Below are 19,877 nucleotides of genomic sequence, written 5' to 3' on the forward strand. Positions count from 1 at the left end.
TGCCACAGATTCTGTAGTGCAGGGGTCTTCAACAGGGGGTCCGGGACCCCTAGGGGGTCCTCAGAGTTACTACAGGGACCCCCTATCTTTGTGTGATAGATTCTTTTTTTTATATTAACCACTTGAACCATAGCAGATCTACAAGCTCACAAAGCCTTGCGCTGCGAGGCGTTATGTGCTTGTAGATCGACTATAGAGGTTTGGTGTAGAGGGGAAAAAGAGCAGAGTAAGTACAGAGTAAAAGGTCGAGGTCGTTAATCATGTTTTATACATTAATCACTGGAAGCCTAGCATCCCTATTATATGGAACAATTGCCAAAAAATAGCAGATCTACAAGCTCACATCGCCTAGCACTGCGAGGCGTTGTGAGCTTTTAGATCGGCTATTTTTTGGCAAGGAGGATTGGTGTAGATTGGTGCAGACTAGTAGGTATTGACAGTTCAAGTGGTTGAATGTATGACAATACACATTAATCCAACCTAGACAAACTTGTTTGCTGTCAAACAAGTCTAAGTTGTATAAGAAATTCATGAACATCGCAACACAATTTTATACGATATGTAGTGGGGGTCCCTGCTTCATCTCTCTCAGCTAAGGGGTCCTTGGCCTGAAAACTTTGAAGACCCCTGTCCCAAATGAGAGACGTGCTTCTTTTTACAAGATCGATTTATTAATTATTATTTTTTTCCAATGACAATGGTACAGACAACATGAAAGCACAGAGAGAGAGAGAGAGAGAGAGAGAGAGACTGACGGAGAGGGAAAGAGGGGACGTTGGTACAGTATGTTGACTTGAGCAAAATGCACGGTTACTACTGGATGAATGGGGCGGAGGGATGATAGTCTGGGCGTTTCGGGCAGTAATTTCATGGAATCGTGCACTTTACGAAAAAAGCATGACATTTGGCACACAGAACATTGTTGGCGAAAGGGACATTGCAGATTTGTCTTGGGGAAAAAAAAGAAAAAAGCTTTAAGGGGTCAAACTAGGGGTTTTACGTGATTCTGAATCCAGTGCAAGCATTTGTTTTGCATGAAAAACATTCCTTGGGCTAAAAACGGCACCCCATAAAACGTTGGTTTATGAGTCATCACTTTTCACAGTTTTGTGGGGACCGTTTTTTGGAAAGGAATGTTTTTCGTTCAAAATGGATTCGGAATCAGTTATTTTTACTGTATAGTAAAGTCTATGAGACAGCAACTTTAATAGGCTCCCACAAGTTTCCCCAAGATAAATCTGGGATGTCCCTATAGCCAAAAATGTTCCATATGGCATGTTCTAACTGTGTGCCAAATGTCATGCTTTTATCGTAAAGTGCACGATTTTTGCCCGAAATGCTCGGACTATAAGGAACACCAGAGGTTGGGTCACGGTACATGATGGACAGAACAGGCAAGGCAAGAGTACCAAATGGAGTAAAAGATATCGTATCAAAAAATTCTTTTTTTTTCATAATATATATATATTTATATAGGACTAATAATTCTCTTTTTAACTACCGTATGCAAAGCAAAGGAATGCCCTTTTTCATGTTTTTTTTTTCTCAAGCCTCGGGCCTTCCCTAAGTAGAGCCAACTTTGTTTTTTAAAGAAGAGCAAACTTTATCATTATTTTTAGCTTGGAAATAAAACAAAAAAAACAAACAAAAATGAAAAAAAAACAAAAAAACAGACTGGACACAATTTGTGGGGGCGGAGCATAAGAGCATCCTGGAATCCTGTCCGATGTGGCGTGGAGTCTCGGCGGGGTGCGGGCGCTTTTAGGGCGTGTCCAGGTGCAAAACATCAGATCGGATTGCGCGTCATGGAGGGGGGGGGCGTGGCCTCAGCGGGAGAATGTCTTTCCCCTGTAAAGAATGAACAGTTTACTATAATATAGCATTAACGTTAAAACAAGGTCTTCAACAGGGGGTCCGGGACCCCTCAGAGTTACTACAGGGGGTCCTCTTTTTTTCTCCTTTTTTCTATTTAACCACTTGAACCCTAGCGTCCATATACTGAACTTTAGCCAAAAATAGCCGATCTACAAGCTCACAACGCCGCGTTGTGAGCTTGTAGATCAGCTATTTTCGGCAAAGAGGTTGGTGTATAGGGTAAAAAGAGCAGACTAAGTACAGAGTGAAACGACAAGCTTATTATGTATTGACGGTTCAAGTGGTTAAATATCTGTTACAAATTGTCATGAATACAAAATACATTGATGATCGTGTTGTCAAACGATGAAACTATATGGAATCTATGAACAGGTTGTGGGGGTCCCTGCTTCATCTCTCTCTCTCAACTAAGGGGTCCTTGGCCTGAAAACGTTGAAGACCCCTGCATTAAAATAACACGATCTGCTTGAGTGTAAATGTAGAAGTTGGCAGAGGGACAACAGAGGGAAATATGTTTGTATGACCTTAGATTATGATAGACCACCCCAGTTTAATGATCTTGCACTTTAAGTATTTATATATAAAATATATTATTTATATTATTTTTTTTCCCCCAACAACAACAAAATAAAAAGCTAAACGTTTCTTAACTGGACATGATAGAATCATTTTAAAGACTTCCTGTATCCTTTTTCTTTTAGTTGGTGATTTACTGTGTGGTTTTAATGTGATTTTATGGGGGACTGCCCCATACTCCCGTTGGGTCGAACAGCGAGCGTCGACAGGTTAGATAATCACCCGCGTCACGGTTACTGAGGTTAAGTTCAGGGTTAGAGTTAGGCATAGTTTTACTGAGGTTAGGGTTAGGGTTTGGGTTAGAGTTTGGTGGTAAAGGGTGTTCGACCTAATGACATGTTACCAATTTTATGCCTGTAATTTCATCTACTGTACAGTAGTAAGCGTACAGTATTATGGCAATATAACCAGTAATGCTCCCTAATTGGGAGATAAGCGCCGCCAGGTCGCATGTAAAAATCGGCCTGATGGTGGCGCTAAATGGGACAGATCCATGTTGATGACATGACTCTAGACATACTGTGTAGCAATTTGCATGATTTTAGGGCAAAATCTGTAGGAGCAGTGTCCAAAAATGTGTTTTGCAAGAAAATGCCTCATGGTGGTGCTAGAAGAGGGCCATGTGAGAAATGATGGGGTCGAGGTTGTGGTTTGGCAGACAAGGAGTGTGTGTAGCAATTTGCGTGATTTTAGGGCAAAATCTGTAGGAGCAGTGTCCAAAAATGTGTTTTGCAAGAATCAGCCTCATGGTGGCACTAGAAGAGGGCCATGTGAGAAATGATGGGGTGGAGGTTGTGGTTTGGCAGCCAAGGAGTGTGTGTGCAAAGTTTGCCATGGATAGGGGCAACGGTGACCGAGATATGAGAAGGGGAAAAGTGTGACGTGACGTGATGTGACAGACAGCCGGTGGAGGTTTTGATTGTAACTGCGACCTGACGGTCGCAATAGAAACACCATTGAAATAGGCCTACATGTCTAGATGACACGCCGGTACAAGTTTAACAAAAGGCATCAAAACTCAACAATGAGGAAATATGAGTTCTAATTACATACAGTGAGTGTACACTGTGCCAACTTGATCAACACACCGAAATCCTTTCATTCCTAGTGGCCATAAGTCATGAGCAGAGAGATGTAGCAACACGTCAAACACATGCGTGAGAAGACAGGTGAAGCTATCAACTGTATTAAGCTACACCTGATAGTATCTAGCATTGAAACAATACGGGGCTTTTAAGGTCACACACTGGCCAATGTTTGTTACTTGATCTCCTGTCGTCCCTAAATGTAACTACACCAAATACTTGGATGGAATTAAAGCTGTCACAATTATTACATAATCGTCTAATCGCAATTATTTGACATAATCGTCTTAATTGTTTACATGTTGAAAAATGTTTATATATGTTCAAACATTTAAAAAAATTGTGGAAATGGCAGATCTACAAGCTCACAACGCGTCGCGACTCGTTGTGAGCTTGTAGATCGGCTATTTCAACAATCAATGTTCTTTTTAAAGTGTGAAGTTGTTAAATATGTCAGTAATTTCTTTGTATATTTAAGCTATGTTTCATATCTGCCATGTGCAACTTCAAAGCCTAAAAGCCAAACAGAAATGTAATTGTCAACGACAAAAACACAATTAAATCGTTAATCGCAATTATGTGAGTGACAATTAATCGTCATGTAAAATGTCATAATCGTGACAGCCCTACATACAATACCAACACTGTCAGTTGTGGTTTATTGGACTATGGTAATTATTAGTGGACCAGATTATTTGACAATCTTCAATGTACATTATTTAATACTCCTGCAGGAAAGAAAACACGGAAAATAAACCTTTTTGCTTTTGTTAACCACGCAGAAATGAATACAACAAGCAGGAATTCCCCACCACCAGGCAGTTATGTTTTTTTCTTTTTTTTTTTTATCTCTTATAGCTAAGCAAAAATGTAACCAAAACAAAACGTTGACAACCCCTGTCATTGCTGCCAGTTTGGGATTCTTTTTTTACCAGAAACATAATTCCTTGAGTTTCATTATTTCAACCTGAAACCCGGGCAGCTAATGGTTACTGTAGTAGAACCGTATTACTATATAAACAGTTCTCACCCAGCAACATTGTTGATGCACAGGAACAAAGCCACTGTTAGGTGATACTGTTCCGGTTAAACATTAACATCTGAGCAAAGGGATTGCAATGTTCTCAGACACCATGGGGGCTGGAAACACCGATTGTTATGAACTCCTAAAGGATTAACCCATTTAGGCCTAGAATTATTGAATGCTTTAGCTATAGAAAAATAGCAGATATACAAGCTCACAGCGCGGCACCGAGTGCCGCGCTGCGAGCTTGTAGATCTGCTATTTTTGAAAAAGTCGTGAAAATGTGTGCAAATCTTTGAATATATGTATTTTTAAAGTGAACGTTTGTAACTCAAATTTTGCTTCTGGGTGGTCTCTGGAACTAAATGTTTTGAGATGGGGGTCCGTGGCCAAATAAATATCAGTTTGGGCGTCCTTCACATGAAAAGGTTTGAGAACCACTGACATAGTAGTCTCTCAAGAACAGACTAGCTGAGCTCCAGTTAAGTGAAAAGGACCTTTTCTTTGACGATGGCCGGCCAGATTGCTGACATAGAAACATAGGTTTTTAAAAAAAAAACCTTAGAAGGATTCAAAAGACACTTATAGAATCGGGTCAAAATTCTAATTTTCACGATTTTTCAAAAATAGCAGATATACAAGCCCACAGCGCGGCACCGAGTGCCGCGCTGTGGGCTTGTATATCTGCTATTTTTCAATAGTTAAAGCCCGTTCTAAATGGGTTAAATGGGGTATGTGTGTGTGGCCCCGACCCGACTCGCCCTGTGTCCCAGCTTTGCATGTCGTCTGTGCAAAGTGCCTATAAAAATTCCAATCAGCCCCACTTCAAACAGTGCAACAAGTCATGCCTAGCTATAAAACACCCAAAACTCCCACACCTCCAAAGCAAAGATTGCTCCCAAGACCGCAGCTGGGTTCAGAGAAGCCAGAATGTGTATTTGACACTGACTTCACCGACTTCTTACAATCCTTGTAAGAAAACAAATTAAAACAAAGCACCTGACTGCTTTATCAGTGAGGTTATCTGAAAAATGAAAATCAAGCTGCGGTTTACTTCACAGTACAGCTAAAAACTGAAGTCAGATGTTTACGTAGATATGGATATGGAGCCATAACTTGAAATAACAAACAAGTGGTAATATAAAAGGGAGGTAAGCATTTGAGTTATGGAGACAGACTGGAACCCATCACATACACACGCCCTATACCTTTGTTCGGTGGTTGGTTGGAGTGTGTTCAAAACTACAAACCTTGGCTTTAATTGCATGGATGACAACCAGGGCAGGGCTGGGCAATTAACCACAGATATATTGAAACCGGAATGTAGAATCTCTAACAGACTTGATCATGTAGGTTAATTGAGAAGCAGGGTTTTTAGTGATTATTTATTATAAACTCAGCACAAAAAGAAAGGAAACTTGACTTTGGTCCATTATAGCTCCCCTTAATGTTATATGAGATACTTCAATGGTTTCCAGTGGAAATAAGCTTAGTCTTTTCATGGATCTCCTTGTACCAGTGAACTGTACCGTCATGAAACTGTACCTTTTCCTATGCAAACTTCTAATAAAGTCTTCAATCAATCAAACCAAAATGTATTGTATTTATCATTTTTATCGTTGATTCATCACCTTTACGAGGTGGTACAGTATGTAAGCATCAGGCATTCCTGGAATGAGCACCACAGCCAAACGTGTGGGTAGCACCGACCCAAAACTTGCCAACATTCGGTCCATTATATCTCCCCTTTAATTATGCCAAATGGTATTGTGTGTTTGATATCATTGTTATCGTTGATTTGTCACCTTTACAACAAAGTACAGACTGTAAGGATCTGGCATTCGTGGAATGAGCAACACAGCCAAACGTGAGGGTAGCGCCCCTCCAAAAATGGTCAAACTGGCCTGGCAGGCCTGCAATAACCTTCTTTAGATGTTCACTTTTGTTGCTTGGTGCATTGAATGATTGCACTCTCGCACAGTAATAAGGAAAAGAGAAAACCACACATATTGGCCATTTTTAGACTTTGTCAATTTTAAGTTCAGTGTCAGGGAAGCTCAAAACGAAAGTAAATGCCAGCAGAACAGTATATTGACCCTTTCAAGTATGTAACTCTGACAGTATACAAATGAAACCAAATGAACCCTTACGGATCCATTTGGTTTCATTTGTACACTGTCAGAGGTTTAAATTAATCAGAAGGCAGGAGGAGTCTAGTTAACTAGGCTAGGTTTAAATGGATTCTGCAATGAATCTCTGTATTAACATTTCAACAGGATTGTATCACGATATATACGATATCTCTGAAAAGGAATATCGTGGAGTACATTGTATCGTCTCAACGATTTGTATCAGCATATCGCCCACCCCTAATTTGAAGTCCTGCTCCTACCGCCCGACCATATAACACCCACGTTTATCGTATTTAAAATGAGGTTCCAAAGTGTAAATGAGTTCCTCATTTCGATGAACAGAAACAAGATGGCAGGGTGCAGGGTAGGGCGGACTCGGCGGCTACTTACGACATCGTCTTCATCTCCTTCTTCTCTGCGTCGGGTCGGGCTCGGTTCAGAACCTTAAGGAAATCTGAGGTCTTGGCCCTCATACGTGTGTGAATGTAGGCCTGTGGAAGGGACATGCAAACCAAAACTAGTTTAGTCCATTTAGGCCTAGAATTATTTAATGATTTAACTGTTGAAAAATAGCAGATATACAAGCTCACAGCGGCACTGAAAGCTTCTAGATCTGCTATTTTTGAAGAAAGACAACACATCTTTTTTTACAACACATCTTTTTAAAAGCGAACATTTGTAACTCAAATATTTGCTTCTGGGTGGTCCCTGGAACAACATACTTTGAGATGGGGGTCCACGGCCAAATACATGTAATTTTGGGGGTCCTTGACATGAAATGGTTTGAGAACCAACGACATAGAAACATGCGTTTTTCAAAAAAAACATTAGAAGGATTTAGAAGAGACGATTTTTCTAAAACAGCATATCTACAAGCTTACAGCGTGGCACTCGGTGCCGTGCTGTGAGCTTGTAGATCTGCTATTTTTTAATAGTTAAAGCATAAAATAATAATACGCAATAATGTACCCGGTCTAAGTGTGTGTGTGTGTGTGTGTGTGTGTGTGTGTGTGTGCGTGTGTGTGGGATAAAACGCACACTCAAAATCGTATACTTAACACACGCCCCAATAGACCGTTTGTCAGCCTTCTGATTGGTCCCTGAGACTCCCTGACTGGCCAACCAGAAAAAAACATTCACTTTTTGCTATCGGGGGTGGAGTTTGTGCAGTGGAGAATGTTGCTTCAGCCTTTCAAAAACTGTCCGCAGTGCGCGACACGGAGATCGGCCGGTACGGTGATAGCGACGGCAAGCGTCAAGCGATCTCGCTCATCATAACGAATAAGCTTCAACAAACTAGTTCACATGTACCTTATCAATGGTCTAAGAGTCACGATTGGGTACATATAATTTAAATGGGCAGAATTACGAAAAGCCAGCCTATTATGTGAGGAGAAACATTCTCTCTGTCCTCTTCCTAGTACCCAAGATGCAATGCGCTTCTATTTCTATCTCTGATCCAGAGGATTAAACTAATTAAAACATTTATTTTTCGGGGGAAAACTACTGTTTTGCTATGTAATTACTGTACCTTTTTCTTCCCTTTTTATTAATATCACGTAGATGTGTTTTTTGTGGTACTTTATATAGCTGTAATGAGGCTATGAAGGGAAAAAAAATCGCATCCACTACCACTATAAAAGAATCTGCAAAGAGGATTCTGTCCCACTGGGATTAAACAAATTAAAACATATATTTTCGGGTAAATCCCCTGTTTTGCAATGTAACTACTGTACCTTTGTCTTCCCTTTTTATTAATATCACCTAGGTGTTTTACCTTTGGTACTTTATATAGCTGTAATGAGGCTATGAAGGGAAAAAAAATCCCATCCACTTCCACTATAAAAACAATCTGCCCAGGGTTAATGTCCCATCATAGTAACAGGGCAGAATGGGGCGGGATTTGCAAAAGGGTTTATTGTTCCCTCGACACATTCATTCATCCGATAAATGCACACGCGACTACTACACACACGCACACACAAACAAACAAGCGAGACAGACAAAAACAAACAAAAGGCCAGCGTACACTACACACTAGAGTAGACACTACACACCCAGTCGGATAATTTCCTTGTATATTCCACACATACAGTAGTGAGTGATATGCTGATTTATAGTGTACAGTAGTATCTATGCAAATGATTTTCTTCAGTTAAAACCTACATTTAAGGTATAATCAATGTAAAAGCACATGATTAACGCTCTTAACCTCTTCAGACTCCACCTTAACCCATAGCACTACTTAACACTTCCCTTCCCTCAATGACCACACATGAAGTTAGAACAGGGGTTCCCAAACTTTTTTGTCTCAGGGCACCCCATACATATTTTTTTAATCCGAGGCACCCCTACATTATAATTCTCACTCCCAGCACCTTATATTTATAGCATATCGTCGTTGTCGGGTGGAAACCTTGTATGTCCAAAACCGTTCGTTTTGTATTTACCGGTATCATCTAAATAATGTACTAAACTAGTGAAAACAGACGATCTACAAGCACACAATGCCTCGCGATGTGCTTGTAGATCGTCTGTTTTCACTAGTTTTGTGCAACGGTCTTGTATGATGAAGCAGGGCTTTGCTTTACCAAAAGACATACACATTTGAAACTTGGAAATACGAGGTTTCTGCCCGACAGTGACGATATTTTAGTGATTATGTTGCGAGGAAAACGTTGAGATAATAGCCATTTTGGTTAGAACTGACTGAAAATAACTTTGTACTTCAAGTTTAAAATGATACTAAATATTTTATATATATAAGTGTCTAAATAATATAAGTGTCTAAATAAATTTCAAATATTATCAAATTATCTCGCGGCACCCTGGACTGCCGTCACCCACTTTGAAAAAAACCCTATTTTTTATGTTGTAGAAAAGTATTTCTATGAAGTTAGATAGCATTTTTTAGGCTTTAGAAAAGTATTTTTACTGCTTAAGTGAGTGGTCTACCAATGTTTTTAGAATTTCTAGATTGATATTCCTATGCATTTGTTGTGTTGCTGTTGATGTACTGACATATTATCTTGCATATTATATTGATGTATTACCTGTAAGTCGCTTTGGATTAAAAGTGTCTGCTAAATGCCTAACTGTAAACTGTTCTTTCTTCTCCTTACAGCTTCTTACTTACATATTTAACCCACATATACCATGCCATCCTAGATACTACAAACCACAAATAGTAAAAATAGCACAGCTACAAGTAGGGCATTCACCAAATATTCGAACATTCGAATATCAAAGTCACTATTCGACGTTGTTCACCGAAGTCGAATATTCGCTTGTTATTTTTTTTTATTTTATTGTTTTCTCTTTAAAAGAAATAATAGTTTATAAAGCGTGGCTAGATAGGAAGGAAGTCATGAAAATGAGTTGTCAATGTCAAAATAAACATATTTGAACTGGGGATCCCCACCCCGACAAGCACTTGGAATTGTAGGTATTACATTTAATGTGACTCAGTTGCGCAGATAAATATTGTGAAAATAGCCGATCTACATGCTCACAACGCCGTTGTGAGCATGTAGATCGGCTATTTTCGCAATGTTCGCCTCTTGCTTACTTAATATTTGACAGGTTGGCCAGTCCTGTCGAATATTCGACTATTCGAATACTTTGCGGTCGAATCATTCGAACACTAAAAATCACTATTCGTGAATGCCCTAGCTACAAGTGAAAACTGCAAATCTAAACATTGTGAGCTTGCGGGTCCATTTTACGGCATTTTTAAAAAGAAAATGGCCCAAAACAGGGATGCCAGGGTTAACGTAGTGAAGCCTTTCATTGGAGACGATTTGTCTTCAGTGTCACATCGTAACATTTTTGACATACTAGGTTACTACTGACATAACTGCCTCTGAAATGCCAATCATGTAAGGGAACAGGTTTAATTAGAGGTTAAGGTCAAATTGGAAGCTCTTTCTCTCTCTCACCGGTACACCCACTCACCCCCACCCGCTCCACTGGACTTTCTATTGTGTACGAGTTTCAGTAACGCGGTGAATGTGGCATGGAACGTGTCATTACGTAAAGGCAAGGAATGGAGGCCGGCGACTCCTTTTGTTACGAGAGGAGTAGGAGGGCGGTCAGTAATGATAAACACCGGTTGCATGAAGCGTTCACTTCGCTATGTTTGATCTTAGAGACCATTAGCCGAATTTCACATACCGTACCCGTCAGCCTTGGGAATATTCTAACAACGCCTATAGACTTTCACACCGCTTTGAGCGCGGTAATTTAGTTAATAGTTATAGAACATTTTTTTTATTCTGATAAATAGAATTGTTGTTAACGATAACAATATTTGTGTTTCGTCAGAATCATGCAGCCCTAATACACATGTATGCCTATTGCCTTCATTTATACAACCGGGTACACGTGAACTAAGCTAGTGGTTCTCAAACTGAGGTCCGGGGCCCCCAGGGGTCCTTGAGGAGTTATGGTTCTGTAACTCTGGGAGTGCAAGAATGGGTCCATTTTAAGGCTGGGCGATTTTTGGACAGCCTTCGATATCATCGTTGAATACCTTGATATCGATATTACTCACGATATTAGTAAAAACAATTGCATTAATAGTTTTTTGTTTTTCTGCTTTAGGTCCACTGCCTGCCTAACCCAGATAATGAATAGCATATCCATGCATGCAAACTGCACAGTACCCATAGAATAAAGAAATGAAATGCCTTATTTCCATTTCCATTTATCACCAATACCTCATTTCAAGCCGTCTTCATTGATATGTATACTTCGCATGTTGATACCTCGATATCGATATATTTTCAATATATTGCCCGGCCTTGGCCCATTTGGTTCCATTCAAAGTTTCGTACACTGCCAGAGTTAGGATTTTATCATGTAGATTGGGGTCCGACTCAAATATAACATGCATATCAAACTGGGGGTTCCTGTATTTTTCTAAGTATGAGAACCGCTGAACTAAGCATTACCTTGGAGCACTTTATATGGTAGTGCAGGTAGTCCCTGAAGGTGTGGATGAGGTTGATGGTGTTGTCTCTGGCATTGGCATTGGTGTGACGAGGGAACAGCACTGGACCAACAGAGAGAACGCCAGAGGTTAGCTCACATTAGGGTGTGTTAGATTCTGTGTATCTAAAATACTTGCAATTCAGGTAGTATAACATTAATGACAAGACAAGAAAATAGTATACAGTTGCACAGTGGTTCTCAAAGTGGATTCCAGCAACTCTGTGGGTTCCTTTTAGCCTAGTAAACGACCAACTTCCGTTATCCAGGAATGAAATGGTTTCCGGAAGAGGGCAGGTACGAGGCTAGGTTCCTTTAGGGGGGTCTAAATTGACCCATACAAGTCTGTAACTCTGACAGTATACAAATGGAACCAAATGAACCCTTACGGGTTCATTTGGTTCCATTTGTACACTGTCAGAGTTATGGGGAGACTTTGACATTTGAACGTTTGGGAAACACTGCAGTAGCATATGAAATAAGAGCCTGTTTACAGGAGAATTAAAATAAACGCTACTTAAAGGAGTAGTTCACCACTTTTCAACCTGTCTTCATATAATAGGTCCTCACTAATGTTCATAATAAAATAGCAAAAAAAAAATCTATTCAGTCTGGGTCTCATAGGAGAGCTGTCAACTCCTTCTACCGTTTGACAAAAAAAAATAATAATAATGTTTTTGAAAAAAAATATTTAGATTTTTATTATCACGAGAACAATGGCTTCCACTTTAACATTGCAACTTTTTCAGGAATAGAAAGCCTGCAGTTTCTATTAGCTTGCATTTCCCATTGATGATGTCACCGGTAGAAGGATTTGACCCACCCTCAGCTCTCCTATGAGACCCAAACTGAGTAGAAAAAAATTTTGATATTTTATCATGAACATTAGTGAGTACCTATTATATGAAGATAGGTTGAAAAGTGGTGGAGTGCCCCTTTAAACAATTCAAATAAATGTGTTTTCCTTTTTTTCTTTTGTTAATGTAGGCCCTTTCTTTTGTTAACGTGGGATCTTTTGAGAGAGAACTCTTGACACAGAACGCACAGGACAGCATTGTGAGAATTTCACATATCCACGCAAAATTAAAACATCAGGACTAATTTGCCTTTTAACGTTGGGTGGTTCTAAAAGCTACGACTGGCCTCTCCAATGTTAACTCTTTAAGGTTTGGTGGTTCTACCAGTTAGGTAAAGGACTGACCGAAGGTGATGTATCCAATGTTATCTCCCACGGCTGCGTCTGTGTCTTTGAGCTCCAAAGGAGGCTCCCGGTGGCTGAACAGCACCTGTGGGGCCGTGTGGCTGGCTCTCCGGCCCTCCTTGAACTCCTAAACACACACAAACATATATGCACACGTGTAAAAAGATATGCGCAATGTTTGACATACAGAGAGAAGAATCTTTCACCCCCTGCCCCCAGTGGCGTCAGTTCAGCAAAAGCTAGGGTAGGGCAAAGATGGGGTCGGGTTTTGTCCGTTTTTACCCAAGTTTCTACGGTTTCTTGGGCTGGATATGGCAGCCTGGAACGGTTGTTCAAGTGCAGCTAAACTTGGCATGTTAGTAAACGTGCCACAATTAACAATAATGAAACTGACCTGCGGAACCTGTGAATATACCATGACCATACATGAAGCTAGTTAACATTTGTTTGTTAGGTTTCTTTAGAACTTGATTATATTGTGTTTTTCTCTAGATAGATATCCATTTACATTGTTATATTGCTGTTAATGTACTGACCTATTATCTTGTTTATTATTGCGATGTTGTATCTGCTTATTGTAAGTCGCTTTGGATTAAAAGCGTCTGCTAAATGCCTAAACTGTAAACTGTAAACTGTAATATACCATTTTATCAAGATGGGGAGAATACAAGTGTGGAGAATATAATTATAATACCTTGTTAAAGTGACCATTTTGTTACATTTAGCAATTGTAGTTATTTTACTGTAATTTAACAACATAATAACCAGCACAGATAGACAAAGAGACATTCATGGATTTATATTTAAAAGTAACTTATTTTCCCCACTGGACCCAGGGTATGGCAGCTGCATACCCCTGCCATACCCAATTGACGCCCCTGCCGGCCCCAAAATAAAATGGACCTTTATCTTGCAGGAGAAAACCTCGAAAGCCTCATTTTGTGATAGTACACAAGTTTCCATTCACCCTTTACACCTGTACAAATTCAGACCAGTGTGAACCTAAACACAAGACCCTAAGCTTGGACAAATAAGGTGCGGTCGGGTTTCGCTCCCGTCCCGCCGACCCGACCATTAGACCAGGGGTCTTCAACAGGGGGTCCGGGACCCCTAGGGGGTCCTCAGAGTTAATGTAGGGCGTCCTCCAAATCTTTGTGTGATAGAAACTTTTTTTCTGTCTTTTTTTATATTAACCACTTGAGCCATAGTGTCCAAATGCTGAGAACTTTAGCCAAAAATAGCAGATCTACAAGCTCGCCTCGCAGTTGTTGTGAGCTTGTAGATCGGCTATTTTTGGCAAAGAGCTTTGGTGTAGAGGGGGAAAAAGAGCACACTAAGTACAGAGTGAAAGGTCAAGTTTATTAAGTATTGACGGTTTAAGTGGTTAAATATCTGAAAACACAAATTGACATGAATCCAAAATACACTGATGATTGTGCTGTCAAACGATTACACAATATGGAATCTATAAACAGGTTGTGGGGGTCCCTGCTTCATCTCTCTCTCAACTAAGGGGTCCTTGGCCTGAAAACGTTGAAGACCCCTGCATTCGACGACCCACTGACCTGCATGAAGACTTTGCCGATGATGACGTCGTCGTCGTCTTTGAACACCGTGCTGAACACCACCGTCACCCGGTCTTTCTTGGCCTCCACATACCTGAGGACACAACGTGACAAGTGACGAGGATTAACCCAATTAGGCCTAGAATTATTGAATGCTTTAACCAGTGAAAAATAGCAGATATACAAGCTCACAGCGCGGCTCCGAGTGCCGCGCTGCGAGCTTGTATATCTGCTATTTTTGAAAAAGTCGTGAAAATGTGTGCAAATCTTTGAATATAATGTATTTTCAAAGCAAACGTTTGTAACTCAAATGTTGCTTCTGGGGGGTCCCCGGAACTAAATATTTTGAGATGGGGGTCGGCGGCCAAATACATATCATTTTGGGGGTCCTTCACATGAAAAGGTTTGAGCACCACTGACATAGAAACATTCAAAAAACCTTGCACAAATTTTCAAGATTTTTCAAAAAAAGCAGATCTACAAGCTCGCAGCGCGGCACTCGGTGCCGCGCTGTGAGCTTGTAGAGCTGCTATTTTTCAATAGTTAAAGCACAAACTAACGTGTACTAATGTTTTTCCAGTCTAAATGGGTTAAACCCCCTACCCCTGTGAAGAACATTCACAGGGGGCCCGCAGTGAATCCTTGTACCCAGGGCCCAGAATTTGGTGCGACGCCCCTGCCTGAGGACACAACATGACAAGTGACGTGACCTCCATTTATACAAGGATTAAGGTAGGAATGAAAATAAGGGGAAAATAAAGCGTTTGGTTTAAGGTCACACCGCAATCTGGCGAGAATCTTAAGCAGGTCGGTCAGAGTCTTAACTGCACTTTGCCTTGAGCTGGTCGTGAATGTTTAGGTAGAAATTGCAAAGAATTTGACGTTTAGACATCCACCGGGTTATTGGGTTAAAAATTAAGAAACTAGAACAATTTTCTCGGGTGTCGCTCTCCATTCCGACATGTCGCCACTCCAAAATTGACTTCTTATTGTCGGAGTGGCGACACTTCCATAGAGGTTAAGTTTAGGGTAAGGGTTAGAGATAGGGTTAGTGTCGGAATGGAGACATGTCGGAAAGGAGACATGTCGGAGTGGCGGGGTGTAACCAATTTTCTCAGTGGAGCACATGTCTTCACCGGGCCGGGTGGAACTCCATATTTGTGCAGTCTATGACATTACGTTAGTCATCAGTGATGTTATCTATGTTATATGACTCCATATTAAAGGAGTAGATCACCCCCAAAATTACATTTTTTTCTATTGATTAGTCATGCCATGGAGACTTGAGTTCAATAATATTTTTTTTGTATTCGTCGCATTACAAAGACAAAGAAATTGATTATACTAAAATTACCCTCACCAAAGCAGAATCAATGGGGGTAAATTTAGGGTCAACGGCCTAGTAAATTTACCCCCATTGATTCTCACCCAAAAGCATCTGGGTCCCCATCCAGGGCCTTGTATTTGGGTCCCCATTCAGAATCAATGTGGGTAAATTTACTATAATCAATTTTCTGTCTTAGGAATGCAAATACAGTATTTTCTGGACTATAAGGCGCACCTGACTATAAGGCGCACTGTCAATGAATGGTCTATTTTCAAACTGTTTTCATATATAAGGCGCACCTGACTATAAGGCGCACATAATAGACGCTTATGCATCCAACAGATGGAGCTGTGCTAAAGGGAATGTCAATGTCAATGAATGATCCATATATAAGGCGCACTGGACTATAAGGCGCACTGTCGTTTTTTGAGAAAATTAAAGGCTTTTAAGTGCGCCTTATAGTCCGGAAAATACGGTAATACTTTTTTTTTTTTATTGAACTCCAGTCTCCATGGCGTGAGTAATCATTAAAAAAAAAGATTTTGGGGGTGGACAAGGAGTCAGTCCATTATTAAAAAAAAAAAAAGAAAAAAAAAACACTTCAAAACACGACACACATGCATATCCCTTTGTATGGGCCTTTCTGTCCGTGACGTTAGACCTCCGTGCTCATATATATATATATATACATACATACATACATACACACACAAAGCCAAACGTAGGAGCCGTTAGCACCACTCGATGAAAGATAATTTGGGTGTTGATTGGTAGACAGACAAATGTGCCAAAACCAGGGTTCCCACACATCTTCTTTACCAATTAATTTCCAAAACTTTTCCAGAATATTTAACCCAATTTCCAGGACTATATAACAATAATTCAGCTCAATAACGAGTCGCTTACTCCTATGCGCAATGCCTAAAGACAGGTTAGTGTATTGCCAGTGGTTCTCAACCTTTTCAGGCCGTGAACCCGAAATAATCATATTCTAACTGGGGACCCCCCCCCCCCCCCCCCCCCCCCACCCTGACGAGCACTAAGAGTTGAGGAATTTTGTATAACACGGTTTTATTGTGAAAATAGCAGATCTACATGCTCACAACGCCTCGCATCGCGAGGCGTTGTGAGCATGTAGATCTGCTATTTTCAAAATTTCTGCCTCTAATTTTGACAATTTGGCCCATGTTTAATTTGTCATTTCAGAGGTATTAACACAATCAATAACCAAAGACAATGCATAGCTAGGGCTGGGTTCGGTAACCGCCGTACCGCCGTATCGCGGTATACCGCAGCCTACCGCGGTGTCAGGGTCCTTACCGCGGTCAAAAAAGACAAAAAATAGGCTATTTTTAATGAGAACGAGCGAGTTTTAAAACGGGGGAGAAGCGAGGACCGCATGCGCTTCATGCCGCTCTGCTCTGGGCCGCGCACCACATGTTTGGAACAATTGGAAACTTGACCCGTCACAGTCTCCGACAGAGAGTGAGACACAGTAGACACTGGAGAAGTGCAGTAGCCTCGGTCAGCAGCGTTAAACTTTCTCCATAATCCACACGACACAACTCACACAAGTATGTTTATACATACCTCGTGGCCGTTTCTTTTTTATTCATACGGGCGGAGCGCGACGCGAGGACTAAAACCGAAAATGGAATCAGCGCTAGTGAGTACTTTTACAGTATAGCGCGTGTGCCCGTCATTGTTCGACTACAACCTTTTCTGTCAAGTCTGGTAACTAAAACCTGTTTACTATGTTTATATCACCACTCAATCAATGCGATTTGAGACATGAGTTTGCATAATCACAGACCGTACACAATCACTATACCCGTCTCATCTGGTTTGTTCACAAACAGCGTGCAGTGAAGCCCCAGTAGCCTACCAGTGGCGTCAGTTCAGAAAAAGCTAAGGTATGGCAACATGACAGACACCAGTCATGTTGCCATACCTTAGCAACAGGCACGATGAAAGTACATTTTATTATTTCCCCCTGTAGCCTAGGTATGGCAGGTGCCATAGCTTGCCATACCCAATTGACGCCTCTGTAGCCTACGTTACTATAGTAACCCGACACTGCAAAGATCTACAAGCTCAGAAAGCGTTGCGAACGCGACGCGTTGTGAGCTTGTAGATCTGCTACTTTCAAAAGCCAGACCCACTGTGCTGTACGGGGAACTCGAGCAGTCGTGCTTATAGGACCGTGGAGAGACGAATTTTGGGCAGATGATAGGAATATTTTGTCTTATCGCCGAACCTTAATTAATAGATACGGGGGTGCGGTAATTACCGCAATACCGGCGGTAAATGGGAGGACGGTAACCGCGATAACAAAATGTTGATACCGAGCCACCCCTATGCATAGCTATTTTTTCCCAGGACCTTCCAGGACCCTTGATACATTCCAAAACTTTTCCAGTACTGGAAAAATATTTTTCTAATTTCAAAATATTTCCAGGAATTTCATGACCGTGGGAACCCTGCAAAACATGATATCTCGCCGAGACAAACGTGCCAAAACATAACATTTCCCGAGTCAAACCATCTCAAATGAGCTTTCTCCCTTTTCGAAACGGGACCAGGAAGACTCTTACATGGATTCGTCGTCTCTGTAGTGGACCACGGCTCTGGACTCTCCCTCCTTGCCCTCCTCCTGGAACTGGAAGTACTTCTCGAAGACGGAGGCGAAGCAGTTCCTCTTCAGCATGCCCGCCTGGTGGATCACCTCCTCCTTGTTGGCCGGCACGGCGTCCAGGTCGTACAGCAGGGACACGTTGTAGCCTGAGAAAAATTATTATTAATTGGATAATTTTAGAGATGGACCGATTGCAAAAATCTTGGCCGATACCGATCCCCCGGTTTTATGAAGGTCTGACCTGCCAAAACCGATTTTTCCGATACCGATTTCTACCGAACTAGAAAATAGGGTTGCTCCAATACCCTTTTTTTCAGGCCAAGTAGGCCTACAAGACTTCAATTTGAGTACCAATAAGCTAGAAGAACACTAATGCCAAATCAATCACAATAGTACAATATCCAAAATCACAGACCATATCCAGTCTAATATGACCGTCTGGACTAGGCAGGAGGAAAGCAGGTGACGCATTTTTCCTATTCTTTTTGGAGACGACATTGACACAGGATTATTGCAAAGGTAATCAGCACCATCTGTATTCTGTAGGCTGCCACTAAGTAGACTGGCTGCTACTTGCTAATGTTTACTTTAGTCACAGGACCAGAGCATCATGCTGTGCAGTGCCATAGACACAATTGGCATAAAACTGGTATTTATGTCAGTGCTGCTGGTCACCGATTCGGCCGGTTTGATATCATACCTGCCGATTTTTTTATATTGTCCGATTCCGATTTCCATCCCTAGTTAATTTAACTCTGAGTGTAAACCAGGGGTTACTACATAGGGTCCTCAAAATCTTTGAGTGATAGAAACTTTTTTTTCGCCTTTTTTATATTAACCACTTGAACCCTAGAGTCCACATTCTGAGAACTTTAGCCAAAAATAGCAGATCTACAAGCTCACAAGGCCTCGCGCTGCAAGGCCTTGTGAGCTTGTAGATGGGCTATTTTCGGCAAGGAGCTTTGGTGTGGAGGGGAAAAGGAGCAGAGTACAGAGTGAAAGGTCAAGTTTATTAAGTATTGATGGTTCAAGACAAGTGGTTAAATATTTTAAAACACAAATTGCCATGAATCCAAAATACGCTGACCTTACAGGTCCATTTGGTAACATTTGAACACTCTCAGAGATGCAAACACAAAGTTACTGTGTAGGGTTACTTTGAAGAGTTTGAACAGTTTATTTTGGTCCTTTTAGCAGAACATGAACAGATACTACGGTTTAATTTACAAGTACAAAATTGCACCGAAAAGGCTTATTATGCCTATCGTAATGTAACTTTTACGGTAGGCATTTGTATCAACACAAAACAAACAGTTTCAAATTGAGGAAGTCGGCTGATAAGATATCGACAGTCACGTTTGGGGAAAAAGGAACTATGACGTCACAAAGCACTGCAATGGAAGCAGTGGATTTAATCTGCAACATATAGGTTTTAGAAGCCTACTGTTTCATATCTGCATGATACCAC

General features: G+C 41.0%; 1 protein-coding gene across 1 annotated transcript in view; it reads right to left on the reverse strand.

Annotated features, from left to right (window-relative positions):
* Positions 1-1,440: 1,440 nt before the first annotated feature.
* arpc2 (actin related protein 2/3 complex, subunit 2) overlaps positions 1,441-19,877 on the reverse strand; it is a 29,991-nt gene continuing 11,554 nt past the window's right edge. The window contains exons 5-10 of the mRNA XM_080720698.1: positions 18,369-18,555; positions 14,448-14,541; positions 12,883-13,009; positions 11,645-11,745; positions 7,083-7,183; positions 1,441-1,848 (exon numbers count right to left, since the gene is read on the reverse strand). Of these exons, the coding sequence (XP_080576824.1) occupies positions 1,827-1,848; positions 7,083-7,183; positions 11,645-11,745; positions 12,883-13,009; positions 14,448-14,541; positions 18,369-18,555 (632 nt within the window). The 3' untranslated portion in view covers positions 1,441-1,826. The remainder of the gene's footprint in view (positions 1,849-7,082; positions 7,184-11,644; positions 11,746-12,882; positions 13,010-14,447; positions 14,542-18,368; positions 18,556-19,877) is intronic.

The sequence above is a fragment of the Nannobrachium achirus genome, assembly GCF_963921795.1.
Source record: "Nannobrachium achirus genome assembly, chromosome: 24".
Taxonomy (NCBI): domain Eukaryota; kingdom Metazoa; phylum Chordata; class Actinopteri; order Myctophiformes; family Myctophidae; genus Nannobrachium; species Nannobrachium achirus.